This window comes from Ranitomeya imitator, chromosome 4 (genome assembly GCF_032444005.1).
Source record: "Ranitomeya imitator isolate aRanImi1 chromosome 4, aRanImi1.pri, whole genome shotgun sequence".
Lineage (NCBI taxonomy): Eukaryota > Metazoa > Chordata > Amphibia > Anura > Dendrobatidae > Ranitomeya > Ranitomeya imitator.
The window spans coordinates 512,388,179-512,412,110 of record NC_091285.1 but is presented as its reverse complement, the minus strand read 5'-3'; the positions used below and the strand labels follow the sequence as shown (position 1 = coordinate 512,412,110).

General features: G+C 41.6%; 1 protein-coding gene across 1 annotated transcript in view; it reads left to right on the top strand.

Moving 5' to 3' along the window:
* The window catches only part of HOMER2 (homer scaffold protein 2), a 428,576-nt gene that overhangs the window by 347,201 nt on the left and 57,443 nt on the right, over nucleotides 1-23,932 (top strand). Inside the window, exon 7 of the mRNA XM_069766085.1 lies at nucleotides 10,656-10,766. Within this exon, the coding sequence (XP_069622186.1) occupies nucleotides 10,656-10,766 (111 nt within the window). The remainder of the gene's footprint in view (nucleotides 1-10,655; nucleotides 10,767-23,932) is intronic.

Sequence of the window (23,932 nt, the reverse complement as noted above, 5' to 3'; positions counted from 1 at the left end):
ATATTGCCCAGCCACATAGTATATTGCCCAGCCACGTAGTATATTGCCCAGCCACATAGTATATTGCCCAGCCACGTAGTATATTGCCCAGCCACATAGTATATTGCCCAGCCACGTAGTATATTGCCCAGCGACGTAGTATATTGCCCAGCGACGTAGTATATTGCCCAGCTATGTAGTATATTGCCCATTTACGTAGTATATTGCCCAGCCACGTAGTATACAGCACAGAGCCACGTAGTATATTGCACAGCGACGTAGTATATTGGCCAGCCACGTAGTATATTGCCCAGTCACGTAGTATATTGCCCAGCCACGTAGTATACAGCACAGAGCCACGTAGTATATTGTCCAGCCACGTAGTATACAGCACTGAGCCACATAGTATATTGCACAGCGACATAGTATATTGCCCAGCCACTTAGTATACAGTACAGAGCTACGTAGTATATTGCACAGCGACGTAGTATACAGCACAGAGCCACGTAGTATATTGCCCAGTGACGTAGTATGTTACCGAGCCACGTATGTCACAGGTTAAAAAAAATAAAAAATAAACATACTCACCTAACGATCCGAGGGCCCCTTTTAACATACTCACCATTCTGGTCGCTGCTCCTCAGCGTCCCGTCTCTCCGCATCCTTGGATCCAACGGCGCTGTGCAGATGGGTGCGTGGCTGCTGCCATCTTGCGTTCCCAGGATGCTTTGCGAAATTACCCATATGACTTAGCGGTCTCGCGAGACCGCTAGGTCATCTGGGTAATTTCGCAAAGCATCGCTGGGAAAGGAAGATGGTGGCAGGCGCGAGCACCTCAGCGGACAACGAAGGGTGAGTATAGCAGGTTTTTTGTTTTTTTACTATTTTTAACATTACTTTTTTTTACTATTAATGCCGCATAGGCAGCATCAATAGTAAAAGGTTGGGGACACACAGGGTTAATGGCGGTAACGGAATGTGTTACCCGCGGCATAACGCGGTCCGTTACCGCCGGCATTAACCCTGTGTTAGCGGTGACCGGAGGGGAGTATGGAGCGGGCGCCGGTGACATTGACTGCAGGGAGTAAGCAGCGGAGTGCTGGGGACACTGACTGCGGGGAGCAGAGCGCCGGGGACACTGACTGCAGAGAGCGGAGCGCCGGGGACACTGACTGCGGGGAGCAGAGCGCCGGGGACACTGACTGCGGGGAGTGTGGAGCGGGCGCCGGCCACTGACTGTCGGGAGTATGGAGCGGCCATTTTCTTCTGGACTGTGCCCGTCGCTGATTGGTCGTGGCTGTTTTGCGGCGACCAATCAGCGACTTAGATTTCCATGATAGACAGAGGCCACGACCAATGAATATCCGTGACAGACAGAAGGACAGAGAGACGGAAGTACCCCTTAGACAATTATGTATGTAGATGAAAATTCCCTACTTTTATGTCTTTCTGAATAACACTGTCTTTGTGTCTCTGCATATTGAGCTGCCTTTATAATCTAACAATGTACTACTACATGACGCTGAAACCGAAGCGCAGCAATGGTCACTGTGCCAGCACATGCACTGATGCCATGCAAAATCCCCTATTCACTGATCACGTCATATTCGTCTAAAAAAAAAAATTATTATGCAAGCAAAACAGTTCTTTCCAGATGCATTGAAAAGGTGTGGGGTATAATATGCACAAGGAAAAATCATCTGATGATTTGATTTTTTTCCCCTTTGTATCGTTGTTGCTATTTTATCTCACACACTCATGTTTTTTCCATGCATCTTGCATATTTGGCTTGCCCAAGTGTCCTTATTAAAAGGTTTATGTTGTCCTAAAATGCATCATGTGGGTCCTTACATTTACATTTTATTAATAGCCAACACTGCTTCTAAACTTCCCTCCTGCTAGCGCCAATTTTCTGTAAGATTTCCGTGAGCCTATTAAATAAATGGAAAGTGATTTTATAAATATTTCATATAACCGCTTCCCTCTGTATTCCACTGTTCAATTTGTTCACTGCTTTAAGAGCTAAATATGTCTTAGTATTTTTTTCTAAACTAAATTAAATGATAGGTCACATTTGTTTGGTGGGATTTCAGGCCTGAACCCAGTAATCAGCTTGGTATTATGTGGCAGCACAGGAGGGATATATTTGAATATATTAATACTTTATAGTTACTCAACGTGAAATCTATTCCAATTTGTGTAACTACTGCTTGTTCTTTATTTCACTTGCAAAAAAATGTATTTTTCAGCAAAGCTCTGCACATTTTTAATATTTTAAAACTAGGCGCAGATTAAGGGTAACCAGGACCCAGCATTTTAGGATGCATGGGCCCCCCAGCACCTGGTCTATCATGCAACATGTCATGTGACATATTGGAAGGTCATATTAGGTAACATGATGAGCACACTGGTGCTCTGATACAGATCTATGAACATAAGGAGATAGAGTTAGAAGGAAAAGTAGCACGCTGCACAAATGTTTTTCTTTTCTATACAGCGCTATACATAGCAATAGCGGATACAATACAATGAGTGATGGTGCTAAACATAACAAGTGGGGGACATTATGTAATAAGCGATGGCATTATACAGAACAAGAGTGGATACTATGTAATAAGGGACAGTGCTATTCATAACATAAGGGGATACTATGTAATAAGGAACAGCACTATAAATAACAAGTGGATGCTATGTAATAATCCTGCGTCCTGTTATGCATGTCCCCCATCTCCATCATCGTATACATTGTCCCCTCAACCCTATCCTGGTATGCATGGCCCTCGCGTCCCTATCCTGGTATGCTTGGTCCCCTCATCCCTATCCTAGTATGCATGCCCCCACCCATCCCTATCCTGGTATGCATGACCCCCTCGTCCCTATCCTCGTATGCATGGCTCCTCATCCCTATCCTGGTATGCATGGTCCCCATTAGAAAAACATTAAAAAAAAAAACATTTTATTTGCATTCCCTGCACTCCTCCATGTTCTGATGACAGCAGCTGATTTCAGCTTGTAAGCAGCATATGACAGTGATGTCATGCACTGCTTACAAGCTAAGGACAGCTGCAGGAATACTCACTGCTCTCCAGAAGTGGAGTGGAGGGCAGTGAATATTTATATCACTTTAAGGGCCCCTTTTGTCATGATCCCAATGGCAGGGGATCACAAAAGGACAAGCACACAAAAAACAGAACAAGCTCTAGGGTGATGGAAACTGAGCTGACCGCGATCCTGAACCTAATTCACAACACTAGCAGTAGCCGGGGAACGTGCCTACGATGATTCTAGACGTCTCGCGCCAGCCGAAGGACTAGCTTCCCCTATTAGAAGAAACAAAGACCTCTCTTGCCTCCAGAGAAACACCCCACAGAAATAGCAGCCCCCCACATGTAATGACGGTGAAATGAGAGGAAAGCACATACGTAGTAATGAAAACAGATTCAGCAAAATGAGGCCCGCTAAAACTAGATAGCAGAGAATACAAAAGTGAACTGCGCGGTCAGCGAAAAACCCTACAAAAAACCATCCTGAAATTACCTGAACTCATGTGCCAACTCATGGAACATGAGGAGTAATATCAGCCCACTAGAGCAACCAGCAACAAGGAATCACATAACTGCAAGCTGGACTAAAACAAAAATAAAGCAAAACGTGGAACAGGAAAATCAAAAACTTAGCTTGTCCTGATGATTACAGCAGCGGAAAGCAGAGGTAACAAGACACACTGATTACATTGATCACCGGCAAGGAAATGACAAGAAAGCCAGGTTAAATAGGAAACTCCCATATCCTGGTAGAACAGGTGGACACCAGAGACCGCAGAGAACACAAGTCACCCAGTACCATCTGTAACCACCAGAGGGAGCCCAAAAACAGAATCCACAACACCCTTTCCACTAGTGTGAGAAAAAAACGGTCCGATTTACGGACCGAAAAAACTGATGTAACGTCTGCGAGTGCCATGCGAGTGTAATGCGTTTTTTAATCGCATCATCCGTTTTTACATCCGTATGACATCCGTATGCAATCCGTTTTAAACGGACCTAAAATTCCCAAGCAATCACAAATCATGTGTGCTATCCCTATATAAAGGCATTTAGCAACATGTGTGTTTGCTTGTTGTGTTTTTTGTTGTGTGTCTTTTCTTATAAACCCCAAGCAAGCATGTCTGCAAGAAATCTTAGTCTGGACCCTACTGAGGAGCTCCTCTTTAACTGGATGTTATCCCGGGAATATGGAGTGGGATATCCCCTTGTTGGTGCTCCGAGTAGGCGGCGTAGATTTTGGGTGCATCCTCTCCTCACCCAGCGTCCCAGAAAAGGTCATTTTGCCCGCCTATATCAACATATGCGGATGCATCGGGATAAATTTTATGCCTACACAAGGATGTCACTTGAGGCCTTTGACTTTCTTCTTGCACAGCTTCGTCCAGCCATCACTTTTCAAAATACCCGTTTTCGTCGCTGCATTTCTGCTGAAGAACGTCTCATGTTAACGTTAAGGTATATATATTTTTTTTTTTTTAAATCACATACTGGCAACAAAGATTAGGGTTGATATTTACCCCATCAAATTGTCACTTTATAATAGGTCTATATGCGATAAAACACATAAATGTTACACCATTCAAAAGCCACCACCCCTCAAGGTGTAGCTATGCTACACACAAAAAAGCATTTAATGTATCTCATGCTAACATCTAACAAAGTGATCCAATTTATTTGAAGTCAGCAAGGGTAACATGAGAAATGTTACCCCAAAATCTGTAAAATTTGTCCAGAGTACGCCAATAACCCATATGTGTGGTTAAGCCACTGTTTGGTCGTACCCCTACCCCTAAACCTAACCCTACCCCTACCTATACTTATGTTTTAGGGGTAGGGTTAGGTTTATGGGTAAGGGTAAAGTTTCGTTTTGTATGTGGCTTAAATTTTTGAGTTTGCTTAGGCGTGGAACTCTATTTTATTTCAACATGGTGTGATATACATCAATTTTAGTTTTTAAGTATTTGATTTTGTCATTTCCATTTCTAGGTTTTTGTCAACGGGACAATCCTATGCTTCCCTCCATCTCGAGTTTCTTCTAGGCATACCAACAATATCAAATATAGTGAAGCACACATGCTCACAAATATGGATTGCCCTAAAGAACAAAGTGATGCCTGAGCCCACAACCGAAGATTGGGAACGTATTGCTAATGGCATCTACAACACATGCCACTTTTGCCACTTTCCTAATTGTCTAGGTGCCCTAGATGGGAAGCACATCCGGGTCAAGAAGCCGCCGAACTCTGGGTCCCTATACTACAATTATAAGGGTTATTTTTCAGTTGTCTTGTTGGCCTTAGTTGACAGCAACTACAACTTTATAATTGTAGATATAGGGTCCTATGGAAGAACTGGAGATTCTCGAATCTTCAGTTCTTCCATTATGGGTCGGCGGCTGAAGGACAATGATTTGGGTGTGCCACCCCCAAGGAGTCTTCCTTCTTCTGGGGGTCCACCAATGCCATATGTTGTAGTTGGTGATGAGGCATTTCAGCTAACACGGAATGTGATGAGGCCTTATCCGCGACGGTGTCTGGACATATATATACAGAAAGGAGAGATAACAAATTTACACATATATATATATATATATATATATATATATATATATATATATATATATATATATATATATGAAAAAAAATTTACTTACTCAACCCAATTTGGACATCTGGGGGGCTCTCAGCATAATTTGGAAATAATTGCCGGCAAATGTAAGTCCAGGAGGCGTCCTTGACAAGTCGGTTTTGATAATTAGAATCTTGTGGATCCCAAAGTTCGGGCCGCTCCTGTACTAACACCAAGAGCGTCTCCACGTTAATTATATGAGACATGGCAAACACAGATTAACTTTCCACTCCGTGGAGGTGTGTCACAAGCAGTGATTACTGACATGTGGTGTAGGGGAGCCTGCCAACACTTCCCTGTATGTCACTTCCTGTCATGGGATCATTTTACTCTTTTGTGCTAAATTCTGAATCTTCTATCCGTTTAAAACGGATGTCATACGCATGGTGCGAGTGCTGTGCGTTTTTTTTCTCGCACCCATTGACTTGCATTGGCGAGTCTCGTCCGAGAATCTCAGCAATACGCAGCATGCTGCGATTTTTTTCTCAGCCGACACAGATTTTTCTCAGTCCGATTTCGGCTGAGAAAAAAATCGCAAATGGAATGTCACCTATTGAAAAACATTGGTCCGAGTGCAATCCGATTTTTTATCGGATTGCACTCGTCCGTTTTTCTCACAAGTGGAAAGGGGCCCTAATAGTGGTCATAAGTAGCCGCATCCGCTGGCTTCCTTTCCGTGGCCAGGAGATCACGTGTGTTCGCTATTAAAGTGAAATGAATATTCACTGCTCTCCACTCCTATAGTCCCTCCCACCTCTCGGCACCTGTGGTATATTGCAGTTTTATTTCAGAGTAATAAATCAAAGGAATATTTTAACATACAAAGCTTAAATACATATAAAGATTAAAGGGAAGGTGCCAGCAAAAAAAAAAATTTCAGCAATTGAAAAAATGTAAAGAATTAATGTTTACATTTTCTTAAAAAATATTGTCATTTGTTTATAATTTAGTAAAATATGAAAAATAATTTTAAAAAGGTTGTGGTTTTTCTACTTTTAAACACTAGGGGTAGCAGCTACTGAAATTTGACAAAAAACCTAGTGTACAACTAGCTCCGATTACTGCACTGCAGTAATTATGGGCTGAATTCTGCTAAGGGATAAGAGAATAACATTTAGGAACACAGTGCGGAGCCGTTTTGTTGGTGACTGCAAAGTTATACTGACAAGTAGACGGTCACCGAGGATGGCAGGCAACAACGATTCTGTTAGTTGGTGTTGCTCGCTGTATCATGCTCACGCTTACACTCACACGCTGTCGATCACGCTGACGCTCACACGCTGATGCTCACATGCACGCTCACACTCACACGCTGACAATCATATGCACATAAACAGCAAAAATAAGGGTCAAAGCCCGAGATTCTCTGTTTGAACACCTGCCAGCAAAGAGAATGTACTAAAATAACTCATATGCATGCACACGTTGATGTTCACATGCACGTTCACACTTACGCTCATGCTGACGCTTTCGCTCACACGCTGACGCTCACGTGCTGACGCTCACATGCACGTTTAAGCTCACGCTCATGCTGACGCTTTCGCTCACACTCTGACACTCGCACTCTGACGCTCACGCGTTGATGCTCACATGCATGGTCACACACTGATGCTCATGCTCACAAGCTGACGCTCACACTCACGCCGATGCTCACACGCTGACTCACACTCATGCTCACATGCTGATGCACATGCTGATGCTCACACACTCACGCTGATGCTCACTCACGCTCACACAGTGATGCTCACACGCACGCTGATGCTCCTACTCACACTGATGCTCTCGCGCTCACATGCTGATGCTCACATTCTCGCTCACGCTAATGCTCACATTCTCGCTCGTTGATGCTCGCATGCATGCTCACGCTCACACGGACGCTCACATGCATGCTCACGCTCACACGGACGCTCACATGCACACTCACGCACACTCACGCTCACACGCTGACGTTCACACTCACATGCTCACACTCACATGCTCACACGCATTACTAAGCCGATAAGTAAACACAAACCTACGCACACATTGTCACCAGCCTATGTAGAAGCGTTAACAGAACGAACGTACATAGGCTGTAACCAGACCGCAACTGTTAATTTTACAGAAAAAAATTAGAAAAAAAATTGCGTGGGCTCCCATGTAATTTTAATAACCATCTATAAGATGCACCAAATCTGGTGCTTAACCTTACTCTTCCCACTTGCACTGTAGCGGTGGCAAGTGGGGTTCATATTTGTGGGGTTGATGTCACCTATGTAACGTCAGGTGACATCAAGCTTACAGGTTAGCAGTAGAGACGTGTATATAAACCTCTCCATTACTAATCCTATAGTTATATGGTAAATAAAGACACAGCCAGAATAAATTCCTTTATTTGAAATAATGACAGACTCCTTTAATAAGGCCTAAGGGCCTAATCCTCGGACACCCTCGTCTCCTGCAACAAAAATAAGATAATAAACCACAATTTTTCCTTACCTGTCCATCGAGAAGATAATCCATAATGTCCCATGACAATCCTGATTACTTTGAGAGCAGTCACATCAGTGATATGACTGCTCTCAAAGACAGCCGGCGATAGACTGACAGAGATAATCGCTCCCGCAGTGTATAGTACTGAGCTGCCTTGAGAGAGTTCTCACGCACCAGTGCCGTAAGTGAGAGCACCGGAGCTGATCAGCTGATGAACTCCGGTAAACTCTCTCACGGCAGCTCAGTGATACACTGTGGGAGCAATTACCTCCTGTCAGTGTATCACCTGCGGCCGGGTAAAGCAGTCACCTCTTCCGATGTAACGGTTCTACACTGGGACACTTGGGATTACATGCACTATGGCGGACAGGTGAGTATATGGTGGTTTATTATTTTACATTTTTTCCAGGAGACAAGCGGATCAGGGATTTGGTGTTAGGTGAATATAATGTTTTTTTAATTTTTATTTCAATATGTATGTAATTATTTAACTTTTTTTTTTAAACTGTGAGCACAGGCGCCAGCTGATGAGACGTAGCCCAATGTGAGCAGTAGTCTCATCACCCCATGCAGGCTGATCTGCACTAAACTTTTTACCACTGGGTCACTGCTGCGGGGTCATGCTGATATCTGAAAGCATGACCCCACAGCGCTCTGACCGACGGTCTTACCAGCGGTAGCGTTACCGTGGGTCACAGCTGCGGGGTCACGCTGAAATCTGACTGCATGACCCCGCAGCTATCTGACCGACGGTCTAACCGGTAGTAGCATTACTGCCGAGAAGAACTACCACGCTGGAAGCTGGTAAAAATGCAAACAAACGTTTTTACACCTGCGTTTTTGCTGCAGATTTGACTGACTCAATTGAAGTAAGTGGGTGAAAAACCCTGGAGAAGCGCACAAAGAATTGACATGCTGCAGAAAAAAACACACTGCAAATACTTAAGGAAATTTACTGATCATGTGCACACTTTAGGATTGTTATTGAATTAGCTTGCATAAGGATGCCATAGCACCACCGCGAAAATGCATCAAAAACGCACTGTGCGCACACAGCCTTAAGCTTATGGATCCTTTAATCTGTTTATCTTAATTTTTACTGTGCAATTAAAAACATAGTGAGAAAAAGCAAAGCTAAATAAAACTTAAAGGATGCATAAGCTTGCGTTTTTCGGTTTAGCAACCCTTATTCATATATTTCATGACATAAAATTAACAGAGCATTAGATATATATTAATGTTCACACAACCAAGTTTCATGTATGTGTTCTATTTGTTTTTTTTTTTACTTAGCTGTATACCGCATGCCTATTTTAATCTATAAGCCTTTTCACGTTTCTGCTTTTTGTGGACCAAATTTGACTGACAAAATCTTAGCTCTTTTATGGCATCCTAATTACGGTACATCCATGTGTTGTCTGTTCTTCACTGATTGTTTGTCAGAAGAAACATCCATCAGGTTTTTTTTTTCTTAATACAAGAAAAACAGATGACAAATTTAAAAAATTGACAAATGGACCTAAAAATTTATCAAAATCAAATATTTCATTTGTGATAAGGGAAAAAAGACTTGTGAATTCAGCCTAATATATACTATACTACATCTTATACTACACCTTATACTACATTGCTTGCAACGTAATATACATAAAACATAATGTTTTTGAGCGTGGCATGTGCATAGATTTTAATATAGGATAGTAAAATATCATTCTGAAAAGAATTTTGGGTTTGCGTCAAATTAATGAACAGAGTACGCCATTTTCAAAAATTTGGCACCAAAAAACATTAGCAAATACCATAAGGCAAAATAAGTGACTTCAATAAAATTGTAAATGATGAATTTGGCCCAATATATCCAGCTATTGCTAGGGTAGAGGGATAGTCCCATGACTATTGCATTTCTCTCTTGGATCACAAAAAAACATGTTTTTAATTTGACTAATTATATAAAAAATTCTGAGGGCCTAGATTTTGCTGTTACATGTTTGATATGGCGCTGCTGTCCTTTTCATGTGATTAGTGCCAGTGGTGACACTTGACCAGTAGCTACTTTCCACTATCTGGATCTTGTGCACGGGTGGGCGGTGGAGTAGTTCATGCTTTTGTGCAGCTGAGTCAACAAGAATCAAAATATGAGTGATGTCTTCTCACCGACAATGGACAAGATTAGTGTGAGTTGATGTTCTGGGGGGGGAATACAAATACCAGGCGGTGCTTTAACAGTAGTGTAACAGCAATATTTAGACACATGAAGATTTTCTTTTTTAATTCTTACAGTTGAAAATGTATTATGCATGATCAAAGAGGGACATGTAATTTTTAATATGGGGCAACTGCTAAGAGTTCTGGTAAACACAAAAAAAGTGTTGGGAGTTATTTCTGCCAAAAAGTGCTTGAGATGAACCGTACAAATGTTTGGGGTTTGTACCAGTATAGAAAGGCTGTGTCAGATCTCTTGCCCACGTGCTCCGAACATTAATGTTTCATTGTTCTGAACAAATCTATCCACTGGGTTTTGTTTTCAAGATCGGAGAGCTGGAAATGCAATGTGACGAGATAGACAAGGAACGAGAGAGAAATGAAGAGCTCAGTAAAAGATTGCAAGAGCTGGAAGCTGAAATTCAGGACAAGGAAGCTGTAAGTTGAACTGTTACTTAGTCATCCATGTCATCTCACCTTAAAAAGCTCTTTCGGGCTTAAATATCAGAGAAGACCTCATTCAACTGCACAACTCCTCCTCAAAACATGACTGATCATTTTACTGCTGTGTGGCAGACTGCTGAAACTTTGTGATCAGTTGATATTGCTGGGCAGTGTTCTAGTCACCATTTATTTCTCCATCAGTAAGAACTCTCTTGAAAATTCTGTTATGCACAATAGAGTTGCTCACACAACACAAAAGCTAGCACAGTTAAAGAAACGTTTCAATCATCATATTATATAGCACAGTGTACTTACAATTGCTCTTTATTTTTTCTACCCAGCTATTTGTTCTCTTTTCCATTAGGTCTATGACATGGTGAATAAAAACGGACTAGCTGAATCCTTCTAAGCTCTATGTAGTAAAAGGAGGTCAACTTTCCCTGTATGAGTCATAACTCATTGCAAAAGTACCTGGTACGGGGAGTAAGGAGCAGTTGGGTCAGGAGTTGAAGAGGGGAATGATACACACGTGGTCAAAATTGTTGGTACCCCTCGTTTAATGACAGAAAAACCCATAATGGTCACAGAAATAACTTGAATCTGACAAACGTAATTATAAATTAAAAATCTATGAAAATGAACAAATGAAAGTCAGACATTGCTTTTCAACCATACTTCCACAGAATTTTAAAAAAATTAAACCTCATGAAATAGGCCTGGACAGAAATGATCGTACCCTTCACTTAATATTTTGTTGCACAACCTTTTGATGCAATCAAACGATTCCTGTAATTGTCAATGAGACTTCGGCACCTCTCGACAGGTATTTTGGCCCACCCCTCAATAGCAAACTGCTCCAGTTGTCCTGTGTTTGAAGGTTGCCATTTCCAGATGGCATGTGTCAGCTCTTTCCAAAGCTGCTCAATATGATTTAGGTCAGAGCTCATAGAAGGCCACTTCAGAATAGTCCAATGTTTTCATCCTAGCCATTCTTGTGTGTTTTTAGCTCTGTGTTTTGGGTCAGTATCCTGTTGCAAGACTCATGACCTGTGACTGAGACCAAGATTTCTGACACTGGGCAGCACATTTCTCTCTAGAATCCCTTGATAGTCTTGATATTTCATTGTACCCTGCACAGATTCTAGACACCCCTTGCCAGATGCAGCAAAGCAGCCCCAGAACATAACAGATCCTTCTCAATGTTTCACAGTAGGGAGCTGATATGCCTTTCCACAAAGTTCCATTTTTGTCTCATCTGTCCATGTGACTCCCAGAAGCTTTGGGGCTTGTCAACATGAAGTTTGGCAAATTTCAGTCTGGCTTTCTTATGATTTTTTTTCAACAATGGTGTCCTCCTTGGTCGTGTCCCATGAAGTCCACTTTGCCTCAGACAATGACTGATGGTGTGATCTGACACTGATGTTCCTTGAGCTTGAAATTCACCTTTAATCTGTTTAGAAGTTTTTCTGGGCTCTTTTGTTACCATTCGTATTATCCTTCTCTTTGATTAGTCATCAATTTTCCTCCTGCGGCCACGTCCAGGGAGGTTGGCTACAGTCCCATGGATCTTAAATTTCTGAATAACATGTGCAGCTGTAGTCACAGGAACATCAAGCTGCTTGGAGATGGACTTATAACTTTTACCTTTAACATGTTTGTCTATAATTTTGTTTCTAATCTCCTGAGACAACTCTTTCCTTCTCTTCTTCTGGTCCTTGTTGAGTGTGATGCACACCATGTCACCAAGCAGCACAGTGAGTATTTGTAGCCCTATATACAGGCCCACTCACTGATTCCAAGATTGTAGACACCTGTGATGCTAGTTAGTGGACACACCTTGATTAAACATTTCCCTTTAGTCACATTATTTTCAGGGCTACCATCTTTTCTGTCCAGGCCCTATTTCATGAGTTTAATTTTTTTAAATTCTGTGGAACCATGGCTAAAAAGCAATGTCTGACTTTCATTTCTTCATTTTCATAGATTTTATTTATTATTACTTTTGTCAGATTCACAGATTCAAGTTATTTCTGTGACCATTGTGGGTTTTTCTGTCATTAAATGAGGGGTACCAACAATTTTGACCACGTGTGTAGCCTAGAGCTGTGTTCACTTTTCTGGTGGAATTTAGCCTATTTGCTGAAATGCAGCTACTGGGAGAAAATTAGCTCGTCTTCTCCCAGGAGCCTCCTGCTTTGTCATGGGTGCATGCACAGAGCGGCTACAGTTAGTGCTCACAACACTGCTCACTATAGTGTGAGCACAGACTGTAAGAACTCCCCGACACTTTGACAATTTGCTCTGCACAGGAAAAGAAAAATTTTACCAAAACTGTCCTAAAAATGACCGTTCTCTAATGCAATTGCCTCTTGAAAACACTGTGGATTTGGAATTTTTGTGAATTTTTTATTACATTGTGAAAGTGGTTGGGGACCTCTGGCTTATTGACTACGTGTATCACATTGCAATACATGACCTTATTATGTGTGCTTGTTTCCTTATATTGTGCTTTCTGTTGCAATATTGTACCCTGTGTTCTGGAGCACATGAATTATTAAAGTTTTAGTCTTACTGGACATTCCGTAAAATGACATTGTCGATGACTCTACTCCCAAAAGTCCCTAATGGCGAAAGAAAATGCATAGAACAGCATGAAAATAATTGTGTGTCTGAGAAGTGTCATTTGGGTGATTGACAAGGCACAATTTCCAAGGCATAAATGGCCCACAATAGTATTCTAGATTTCCTTTAGTCACGGCAGTAGAAGCACGTGTTTCGTGCTCCTTCTACCACCTTTATCTCAGAGGATCATGTGCTTGGTCCAGTCCCGATTAGCCTTCAGTATGATTAAAGTGAATCTGTCACCAGGTTTTTGGTCGCACATCTGAGAGCAGCATAATGTAAGGGCACAGATCCTGATTCCAGTGGTGTTAATTACTGAGCTGGTTGCTGTAGTTTTGATAAAATCACTATTTTATCTGTTATAAATCTACCAGTTCTCTGAATGCTGAGCTCAGTCTAACCCGTCCACATAATTGATTGACAGCTTTCTGTCTACACTGTGCATAAGTAGAAAGCTGTCACTCATTGGCGGGGTAAAATTCATGAATATGTGACTATGTTGCTGCAGGTTTACTGGTCCTCAGTGAAGGGAAAGTTAAAGGGAAAGGAATTTGCACTCCTTGAGAGCTATAAAAACAGGATTTTCTTTATTGATATCTTTGTTAAAAATCTCATGTGCACTTCCATGTTAAAACCCTCTGATGCACTTCCGGAGTATTGCATGCCCTTAGTCATAGAGATAATCCACGTTCGACTTTGACTATATTTAAAACCTGTAAGAACCAATCACAAGTGAACAGCCACATAATGTGCATCATTAATTTCAGAAACACTTGTTGCTCAAAGCATTACTGTAGACATAATACTATTATCCTCAATATATATACGGTACATCATATTGTTTCTGTAATTTAACCCATTAGATTGGATGGTGTTGAGCAGCAAAATCCAATACATTTCTCGAATTAATAATTTTATGTGCCAGTCACCTCCCCTTTCTGGGCAAGTAACCGTTTCCAATCCATAAAATACCAAACTACTGATACTTTTATTTTGTTTCTCTATAAAGTTCTTGGTTGACCCTTAAATATGTATTGTTGCCATTTACGATATTACGTATGTGTTCAGACACATGTTTATTTTAACTTCCTAATAGCACAACCTACATATAATAAATTACATTCTGTACATTAATACAGTACACAATATGTTCCGTATCACAATTCATGAAATTGTTAATAATTTGCTCTTTTTTTGAGGAATTTCTATAGTTTTTTTTTCTTTAGTGTGTGCTGACAAATGCTACAGTGGCATGTAAAAGTTTGGTCATTTCTGGTCAAATTACTGTTATTGTGAAACAGGTAAGCAAGTTTAAGATGAAATGATCTCTAAAAGCCCTAAAGTTAAAAAATACATATTTCCTTTGTATTTGAGGCAAAATATCTAATCAGGAAAATAGTCAGGGCACCCTTGAATACTTTTGTGCTCCGATAACTTTGACCAAGGTTTCAGACCTTAATTAGCCTGTTAGGGTTATGGCTTGTTCACGATCATCGTTGGGAAAGGACAGGTGATGCAAATTTACTGGCTCCGCTAAAAAAACACAACCATGAGTTCTTCTAAGCAGCTGCCTAGCACCCTGAAAATGACAATGGGGCAGGCCCACAATGTAGGAGAAGGCTATAAGAAGATAGCAAAACGTTTTAAAGTTGCAATTTCCTCAGTTTGATATGTAATTAAGAGATGGCAGTTAACCGGAACAGTGAAGGTCTGGAAGACCAAGCAAAATTTCAGTGGGATCTGCTCTTAGGATTGCTAGAGAGGCAAATCAGAACCCCTGATTGACTGCAAAAGACCTTGCGAATTATTTAGCAGGCTCTGGAGTTGTGGTACATTGTTCACTGTTCAGAGACACCTACACAAATATGTCCTTAATGGAAGAATCATCAGAAGAAAACCTCTTCTGCATCCTCACCATAAGATTCAGTGTCAGAAATATGGAAAAGAACACCTAAATAAGCCTGATTCATTTTGGAAACCAGGCCTGTGGACTGATGAGGTTAACCCCTTCATGACCCAAGGTATTTTTTTGTTTTTGTTTTTCTCTACCCTGCTTCCCAGAGCCTTACATAACTTTTTTATTTTTCTGTCAATATGGCCATGTGAGGGCTTATTTTTTGCGGGATGAGCTCTACGTTTCAAAAATATCATTGATTTTAGCATGTCATGTACTAGAAGACGGGGAAAAAATCCAAGTGCGGTGAAATTGCAAAGAAAGTGCAATCCCACACTGTTTTTTTGTTTGGCTTTTTTTGGTAGGTTCTCTAAATGCTAAAACTGACCTGTCATTTTGATTCTCCAGGTCATTATGAGTTCATAGACACCAAACATGTCTAGGTTCTTTTTTATCTAAGTGGTGAAAAAAATTTACAAACTTTGCTAAAAATAAATAAATTGCAGCATTTTCTGATACCGGTAGCGTCACATTTTTTGTGATCTGGGGTCGGGTGACGGCTTATTTTTTGCGTGCCGAGCCGGCGTTTTTAATGATACCATTTTGGTGCAGATGCGTTCTTTTGATCGCCCGTTATTGCATTTTAATGCAATGTCGCGGCAACCAAAAAAACGTAATTCTGGAGTTTCTAATTTTTATCTCGCTACACCGTTTAGCGATCAGGTTAATCCTTTTATTGATAGAACGGGCGATTCTGAACTCGGCGATACCAAATATGTGTATGTTTGATTTTTTGTTATTGTTTTATTTTGAATGGGGCAAAAGGGGGGTGATTTAACCCCTTAATCCCATATGACGTACTATCCCATCAAGGTGACCTGGGACTTAATTCCCAGTGACGGGATAGTACGTCATACTGTTTAATGCGACATCGCAACTTAAGTCGCGGTGATCGCATTAAATTTCCGGCGCCATCTTACCTGCAGTATGATGGCATCGGCATCCCAGGACCTGGTTCCGCCCCCCAGGCCTCACGATCGCTATGATTGTCTGTTCAGTTCTGAACAGCCAATCACAGCGCTTCTCATTGTTTCAGCCAATCGGAGTGGCTGAAACAATGAGGTCCCAGGCTAGGATCGAGTACCGATGTACTCGATCCTAGTGCCGGTGCCTGGCAACGCCAGGCGCCGGTAAAAATGGTGAGTCAAAAGACGTGAGCACAGCTACTAGGGTGCATGGGTAGGTTCCCAAACCATGTGCATATAGATATAAAGAACCCGGCACTCAACTTGAATTAAACTTGAGGTTTTTTATTCCGTAGTACGAAAATACATTTCGGCCTAGTGTGGCCTTCGTCAGTTACTTAATGGTGGTCCGCTTAAATAGATATAGCGCAGGGATGGAGTGGGCCCCAGTACTTCTGGAACTGAAGGTACACGTATCGTACCAGGTCAGCATTTTCTGGGGGTGGTCCCGCCAACTGGAAGAAAAGGTAAGCCGCAAAAAAGGTGCCGAGTGTGCTACAAAAGAGGAATACGGAAGGACACCATCTATCAATGCGACACCTGCCCTGAAAAACCTGGCCTGTGTATGAAGGATTGCTTTAAATTGTACCACACCTCCATGCACTATTAATTTACAGGAAGCTTATTCATTCCAAAGGAGGCACATCTACGTAAGGTATTTGAGGGCCTACTTTCCAAAATGTTGTCACTTGTGGGTTTTTTTCCTGTTTAGGCACATCAGGGACTCTGCAAACGGAACATGACGCTCGCAGACGATTCCATCAAAGTCTGCATTCCAAAACTTCAGTACTTCCCTTTCGAGCCCCATCGTGTGCCCAAACAGTTTTTTCCCACATATGGAGTACCAGCGTACTCATGACAAATTGGACAACTTTTGCGGTCCAATTTCTCCTTTTACCCTTGGGAAATTAAAAAATTGGAGACTAAACCATCATTTTTGTGGGCAAACAATAGGATTTTTTATTTTCACACCCGGGCATTATAAACTTTAGTGAAACACTTGGGGGTTCAAAGTTCTCACCACACATCTAGACACGTTCCCTAAGGGGTGTAGTTTCCAAAATGGGGTCACTTGTGGGGGGTTTCCACTGTTTAGGCACATCAGGGGCTCGTCAAACGCAACATGGCGTCCGATCGCAATTCCAGCCAATTTTAGGTTGAAAAAATCAAACGGCGCTCCTTCCCTTCCGAGCCCTGCCATGTGCCTAAACAGTGGTTCCCCCCCACATATGAGGTATCAGCGTACTCAGGACAAATTGGACAACAGCTTTTGCAGTCCAATTTCTCCTGTTACCTTTGGGAAAATAAAAAAAATTGTTGCTAAAAGATTGTTTTCATGACTAAAAAGTTAAATTTTCATTTTTTCCTTCAACATTGCTTTAGCTCTCATGAAGCACCTGAAGGGTTAATAAGCTTCTTGAATGTGGTTTTGATCAGCTTAAGGGGTGCAGTTTTTAGAATGGTGTCACTTTGGGGTATTTTTTGCTATATAGACTCCTAAATGTGACTTCAAATGTGAGGTGGTCCCTAACAAAAATGGTTTTGTAAATTTTGTTGTAAAAATGAGAAATTGCTGGTCAACTTTTAACCCTTATAACTCCCTTACAAAAAACAATTGTTTCCAAAGTTGTTCTGATGTAAAGTAGACTTGTGGGAAATGTTACTTATTAAGTTTTTTGGGTGACATATCTCTGTAATTTAAGGGCATAAAAATTCAAAGTTGGAAAATTGCGCAATTTTCAAAAATTTCGCCAAATTTCCATTTTTTTCACAAATAAACGCAGATAATATCAAATAAATTTTACCACTACCATAAAGTAGAATATGTCATGAGAAAACAATGTCTGAATCGCCAAGATCCGTTGAAGCGTTCCAGAGTAATAACCTCATAAAGGGACAGTGGTCAGAATTGTAAAAATTGGCCTGGTCATTAACGTGCAAACCACCCTCGGGGCTTAAGGGGTTAAACTTTTATTTATTTATTTCATATTTTTAAACCTTTTTTTTTTTTTTTTTACTTTTGCCATGCTTCAATAGCCTTTATGGGAGGCTAGAAGCTGGCACCACTCGATCACCTCTGTTACTTAGGAGCGAAGTTCAAATCGCTCCTATGTAGTATAATTACAGCATTGCTATGAGTGCCGACCACAGAGTGGCGCTCACTGCAGTCCGACATCAACAACCATAGAGGTCATTAATAGATCTCTGATTGTCATGCCGACGCATCGCTGACCCCTGATCACGTGACGGGGGTCTGAGATGCGTGCATTTCCAGCCGGATGGCCTGAAGCGCTAGTTAAATGCCGCTGTCAGCGTTTGACAGCGGCATTTAGCTAGTTAATAGTTAATTAGTTAACTGCCGGAGCCAACATCAAAGCAGGGGATCTGACCTTGGACGTACTATCCTGTCCGAGGTCAGAAAGGGGTTAAATTAGGCCACAATTATCAAAAGTATGTGTGGAGCAAAAAAGGGCACAGAATTTCAGAAAAATAACATCTCGTTAACCAGTAAGCATAGGATTGGATCAATCTTGTGTTGCAACCAATGGCACGGGGAACATTTCATGAGAAGATAGGAGAATGGATCCAGTGAAATTTCAAATAATTCTTGATGCAAACATAACACCATCTGTAAAAAAGCTGAAGTTGAAAAGAGGATGGCTTCTACAAATGAATAATGATCCTAAACACATGTCAAAATCCACAATAGACTACCTCAAAAGGTGCAAGCTGAAGGTTTTACAATGGCCATCACAGTCCCCTAATCTGAACATCATTAAAAATTTGTGGTTAGACCTCAAAATAGCAGTGCATACAAGATGACCCATGAATCTCACAGAACTGGAAGAATTTTCCAAGGAAGAATGGATGAAAATCCCTCAAACAAGATTTAAAGGGAACCTGTCACCCCCAAAATGGAAGTTGAGCTAAGCCCACTGGCATCAGGGGCTTATCAACAGCATTCTGTAATGCTGTAGATAAGCCCCCGATGTATCCTGAAAGATGAGAAAAAGAAGTTAGATTATACTCACCCAGGGGCGGTCCTGCTGCGTTCCGGTCCGGTGGGAAATTTCTCACACAGCAATGCCAAAAGTGAGACTAGGGACCATTTTTTTATACAGCGGCGGAGGAATACAGTGCGGAAGGATACCTTCCTCCCATCATTGTATTCCTGGAGCCCTTAGAGAGCGGTCGTATCAGCTGATGCTGCCGTTCTCCACAGGAGATCGTCGTGGCACATTCGTGGATTTCTGCGGATCAGGGAGTATATTGGTTGTATATAATATTTTTTACAGATGACACTGGCTTCGGGGATCAAAGTGACAAGTGATGGTATGTACTTTGTTATATGTACTGTATGTCTATATGTATGTCATGGGGGTGGACAAAAGTATTGGCACTGTTCGAAAAATCATGTGATGCTTCTCTAATTTGTGTAATTAACAGCACTTGTAACTTACCTGTGGCACCTAACAGGTGTTGGTAATAACTAAATCACACTTGCAGCCAGTTGACATGGATTAAAGTTGACTCAACCTCTGTCCTGTGTCCTTGTGTGTGCCACATTGAGCATGGAGAAAAGAAAGAAGACCAAAGAACTGTCTGAGGACTTGAGAAACCAAATTGTGAGGAAGCATGAGCAATCTCAAGGCTACAAGTCCATCTCCAAAGACCTGAATGTTCCTGTGTCTACCGTGCACAATGTCATCAAGAAGTTTAAAGCCCATGGCACTGTGGCTAACCTCCCTAGATGTGGACGGAAAAGAAAAATTGACAAGAGATTTTAACACAAGATTGTGCGGATGTTGGATAAAGAACCTCGACTAACATCCAAACAAGTTCAAGCTGCCCTGCAGTCCGAGGGTACAACAGTGTCAACTCGTACTATCCGTCGGCGTCTGAATGAAAAGGGACTGTATGGTAGGAGACCCAGGAAGACCCCACTTCTTACCCCGAGACATAAAAAAGCAAGGCTGGAGTTTGCCAAAACTTACCTGAAAAAGCCTAAAACATTTTGGAAGAATGTTCTCTGGTCAGATGAGACAAAAGCAGAGCTTTTTGGGCAAAGGCATAACATAGAGTTTACAGGAGAAAAAAAAAGAGGCATTCAAAGAAAAGAACACGGTCCCTACAGTCAAACATGGCGGAGTTTCCCTGATGTTTTGGGGTTGCTTTGCTGCCTCTGGCACTGGACTGCTTGACCGTGTGCATGGCATTATGAAGTCTGAAGACTACTAACAAGTTTTGCAGCATAATGCAGGGCCCAGTGTGAGAAAGCTGGGTCTCCCTCAGAGGTCATGGGTCTTCCAGCAGGACAATGACCCAAAACACACTTCAAAAAGCACTAGAAAATGGTTTGAGAGAAAGCACTGGAGACTTCTAAGGTGGCCAGACCTGAATCCCATAGAACACCTGTGGAGAGATCTAAAAATGGCAGTTTGGAGAAGGCACCCTTCAAATATCAGGGACCTGGAGCAGTTTGCCAAAGAAGAATGGTGTAAAATTCCAGCAGAGCATTGTAAGAAACTCATTGATGGTTACCGGAAGCGGTTGGTCGCAGTTATTTGGGCTAAAGGTTGTGCAACCAAGTATTAGGCTGAGGGTGCCAATACTTTTGTCTGGCCCATTTTTGGAGTTTTGTGTGAAATGATCAATGTTTTGCTTTTTGCTTCATTCTCTTTTGTGTTTTTTCATTTAAGACAAATTAAATGAAGATAATAATACCAAAGAATTTGTGTTTGCAATCATTTTCAGGAAGAAACGGAGTATTATCTGACAGAATTGCAGGGGTGTCAATACTTTTGGCCATGACTGTATGTTGTATGTATGTAGTATGTATGTAGTATGTTGTGTGTATGTATGTAGTATGTATATAGTATGTATGTATGGAGTATGTATTTTTTTTCATTCAACACATTAGCCGGATGATGGGACTACTACTGTCCCATCATTGGCTAATGTGTCAATCACAGTCAGTGTAGCAGGCATCGTCCGATGGGACACGCACAGAGCCACGGCAGCCCGCATAGAGCCCGCCACACACGCACAGAGCCCCACAGTCACGCACAGACACCGCCCGCACACACACACACGTAGTCTCCGCCCACGCATCGCACACACTTCATTATAGTGCATAAATGCACTATAGGAACTTCCGATTCCGATATCGCAAAAATATCAGAACTCGGTATCGGAATTCCGATACAGCGAATATCGGCCGATACCCGATATTTACAGTATCGGAATGCTCAACACTAGTCAGAACTTTAACCCCTTCACCCCAAAGCCTGTTTTCACCTAAGTGACAGGGCCAATTTTTACAATTCTGACCACTGTCACTTTATGAGGTCATAACTCTGAAACGCTTCAACGGATCCTGGTGATTCTGACACTGTTTTCTCGTGACATATTGTACTTCATGATAGTGGTAAAACTTCTTCGATATGACTTGCATTTATTTGTGAAAAAAACAAAAATTTGTCGGAAATTATGAAAATTTAGCAATTTTCAAACTCTTAGTTTTTATGCCCTTAAATTAGAGAGTTATATCACAAAATATAGTTAATAAACAACATTTCCCACATGTCTGCTTTACATCAGCACAATTTTGGAAACATAATTTTTTTTTGTTAGGACGTTATAAGGGTTAAAAGTTGACCAGCGATTTCTCATTTTTGCAACAAAATTTGCAAAACCATTTTTTTACGGACCACCTCACACTTGAAGTGACTTTGAGGGGTCTATATGACAGAAAATGCCCAAAAGTGACACCATTCTAAAAACTGCACCCCTCAAGGTACTCAAAACCACATTCAAAAAGTTTATTAACCCTTCAGGTGCTTCACAGGAATTTTTTGAATGTTTAAAAAAATTGAACATTTAACTTTTTTTTCACAAAATTTTTACTTCAGGTCCAATTTGTTTCATTTTACCAAGGGTAACAGGAGAAATTGGACCACAAAAGTCGTTGTACAATTTGTCCTGAGTACGCCGATACCCCATATGTGGGGGTAAACCACTGTTTGGGCACATGGCAGAGCTCGGAAGGGAAGGAGCGCCATTTGACTTTTCAATGCAAGATTTGCTGGAATTGAGATCGGAGCCCATGTCACGATTGGAGAGCCCCTGATGTGCCTAAACAGTGGAAACCCCCACAAGTGACACCATTTTGGAAAGTAGACCCCCTAAGGAACTAATCTAGATGTGTGGTGAGCACTTTGAACCTCCAAGTGCTTCACAGAAGTTTATAATGTAGAGCCGTAAAAAAAAATTTTTTATTAATTTTCACAAAAAATGATCTTTTTGCCCCAAATTTTTTATTTTCCCAAGGGTAAAAGGATAAATTGGACCCCAAAAGTTGTTGTGCAATTTGTCCTGAGTACGTCGATACTTCATATATGGGGATAAACCACTGTTTGAGCGCATGGCAGAGATCGGAAGGGAAGGAGTGCCATTTGACTTTTCAATGCAAAATTGGCTGGAATTGAGATCGGACGCCATGTCGCATTTGGAGAGCCCCTGACGTGCCTTAACAGTGGAAACCCCCCACAAGTGACCCCATTTTGGAAAGAAGACCCCCTAAGGAACTTATCTAGATGTGTGGTGAGCACTTTTAACCCCCAATTGTTTCACTAAAGTTTAGAATGTAGCATTGTGAAAATTAAAAAATCATTTTTTCTTTCCACAAAATGATGTTTTAGCCCGCAATTTTTTTTCCCAAGGGTAACAGGAGAAATTGGACCACAAATGTTATTGTCCAATTTGTCCTGAGTACGCTGATACCTCACATGTGGGGGGAACCACCGTTTGAGTGCATGGCAGAGCTCGGAAGGGAAGGAGCACCGTTTGAAATGCAGACTTAGATGGAATGGACTGCAGGTGTCATGTTGCATTTGCAGAGCCCCTGATGTACCTAAACAGTAGAAACCCACCACAAGTGACCCCATATTGGAAACTAGACCCCCCAAGGAACTTATCTAGATGTGTTGTGAGAGCTTTGAACCAACAAGTGTTTCACTACAGTTTATAACGCAGAGCCGTGAAAATAAAAAATATTTTTTTTTCCACGAAAATGATATTTTATCCCCTATGTTTTTATTTTCCCAAGGGTAACAGGACAAATTGGACCCCAAAAGTTGTTGTCCAACTTGTCCTGAGAACGCTGATACCCCATATGTTGGGGGGAACCACTGTTTGGGCACACAGGAGAACTCGGAAGGGAAGGAGCCCTGTTTTGCTTTTTCAAAGCAGAATTGGCTGGAATTGAGATCGGACGCCATGTCGCGTTTGGAGAGCCCCTGATGTGCCTAAACAGTGGAAACCCCCAATTATAACTGAAACCCTAACCCCAACCCTAGCCCTAACAACCCTAACCCTAGCCCTAACCCTAGCCATAACCCTAGCCCTAACCCTAGCCCTAATGGGAAAATGGAAATAAATACATTTTTTTACATTTTATTCTTTTTCCCTAACTAAGGGGGTGATGAAGGGGGGTTTGATTTACTTTTATAGCGTTTTTTTGGCGGATTTTTATGATTGGCAGCTGTCACACACTAAAAGACGCTTTTTATTGCAAAAAATAGTTTTTGCATCACCACATTTTGAGAGCTATAATTTAT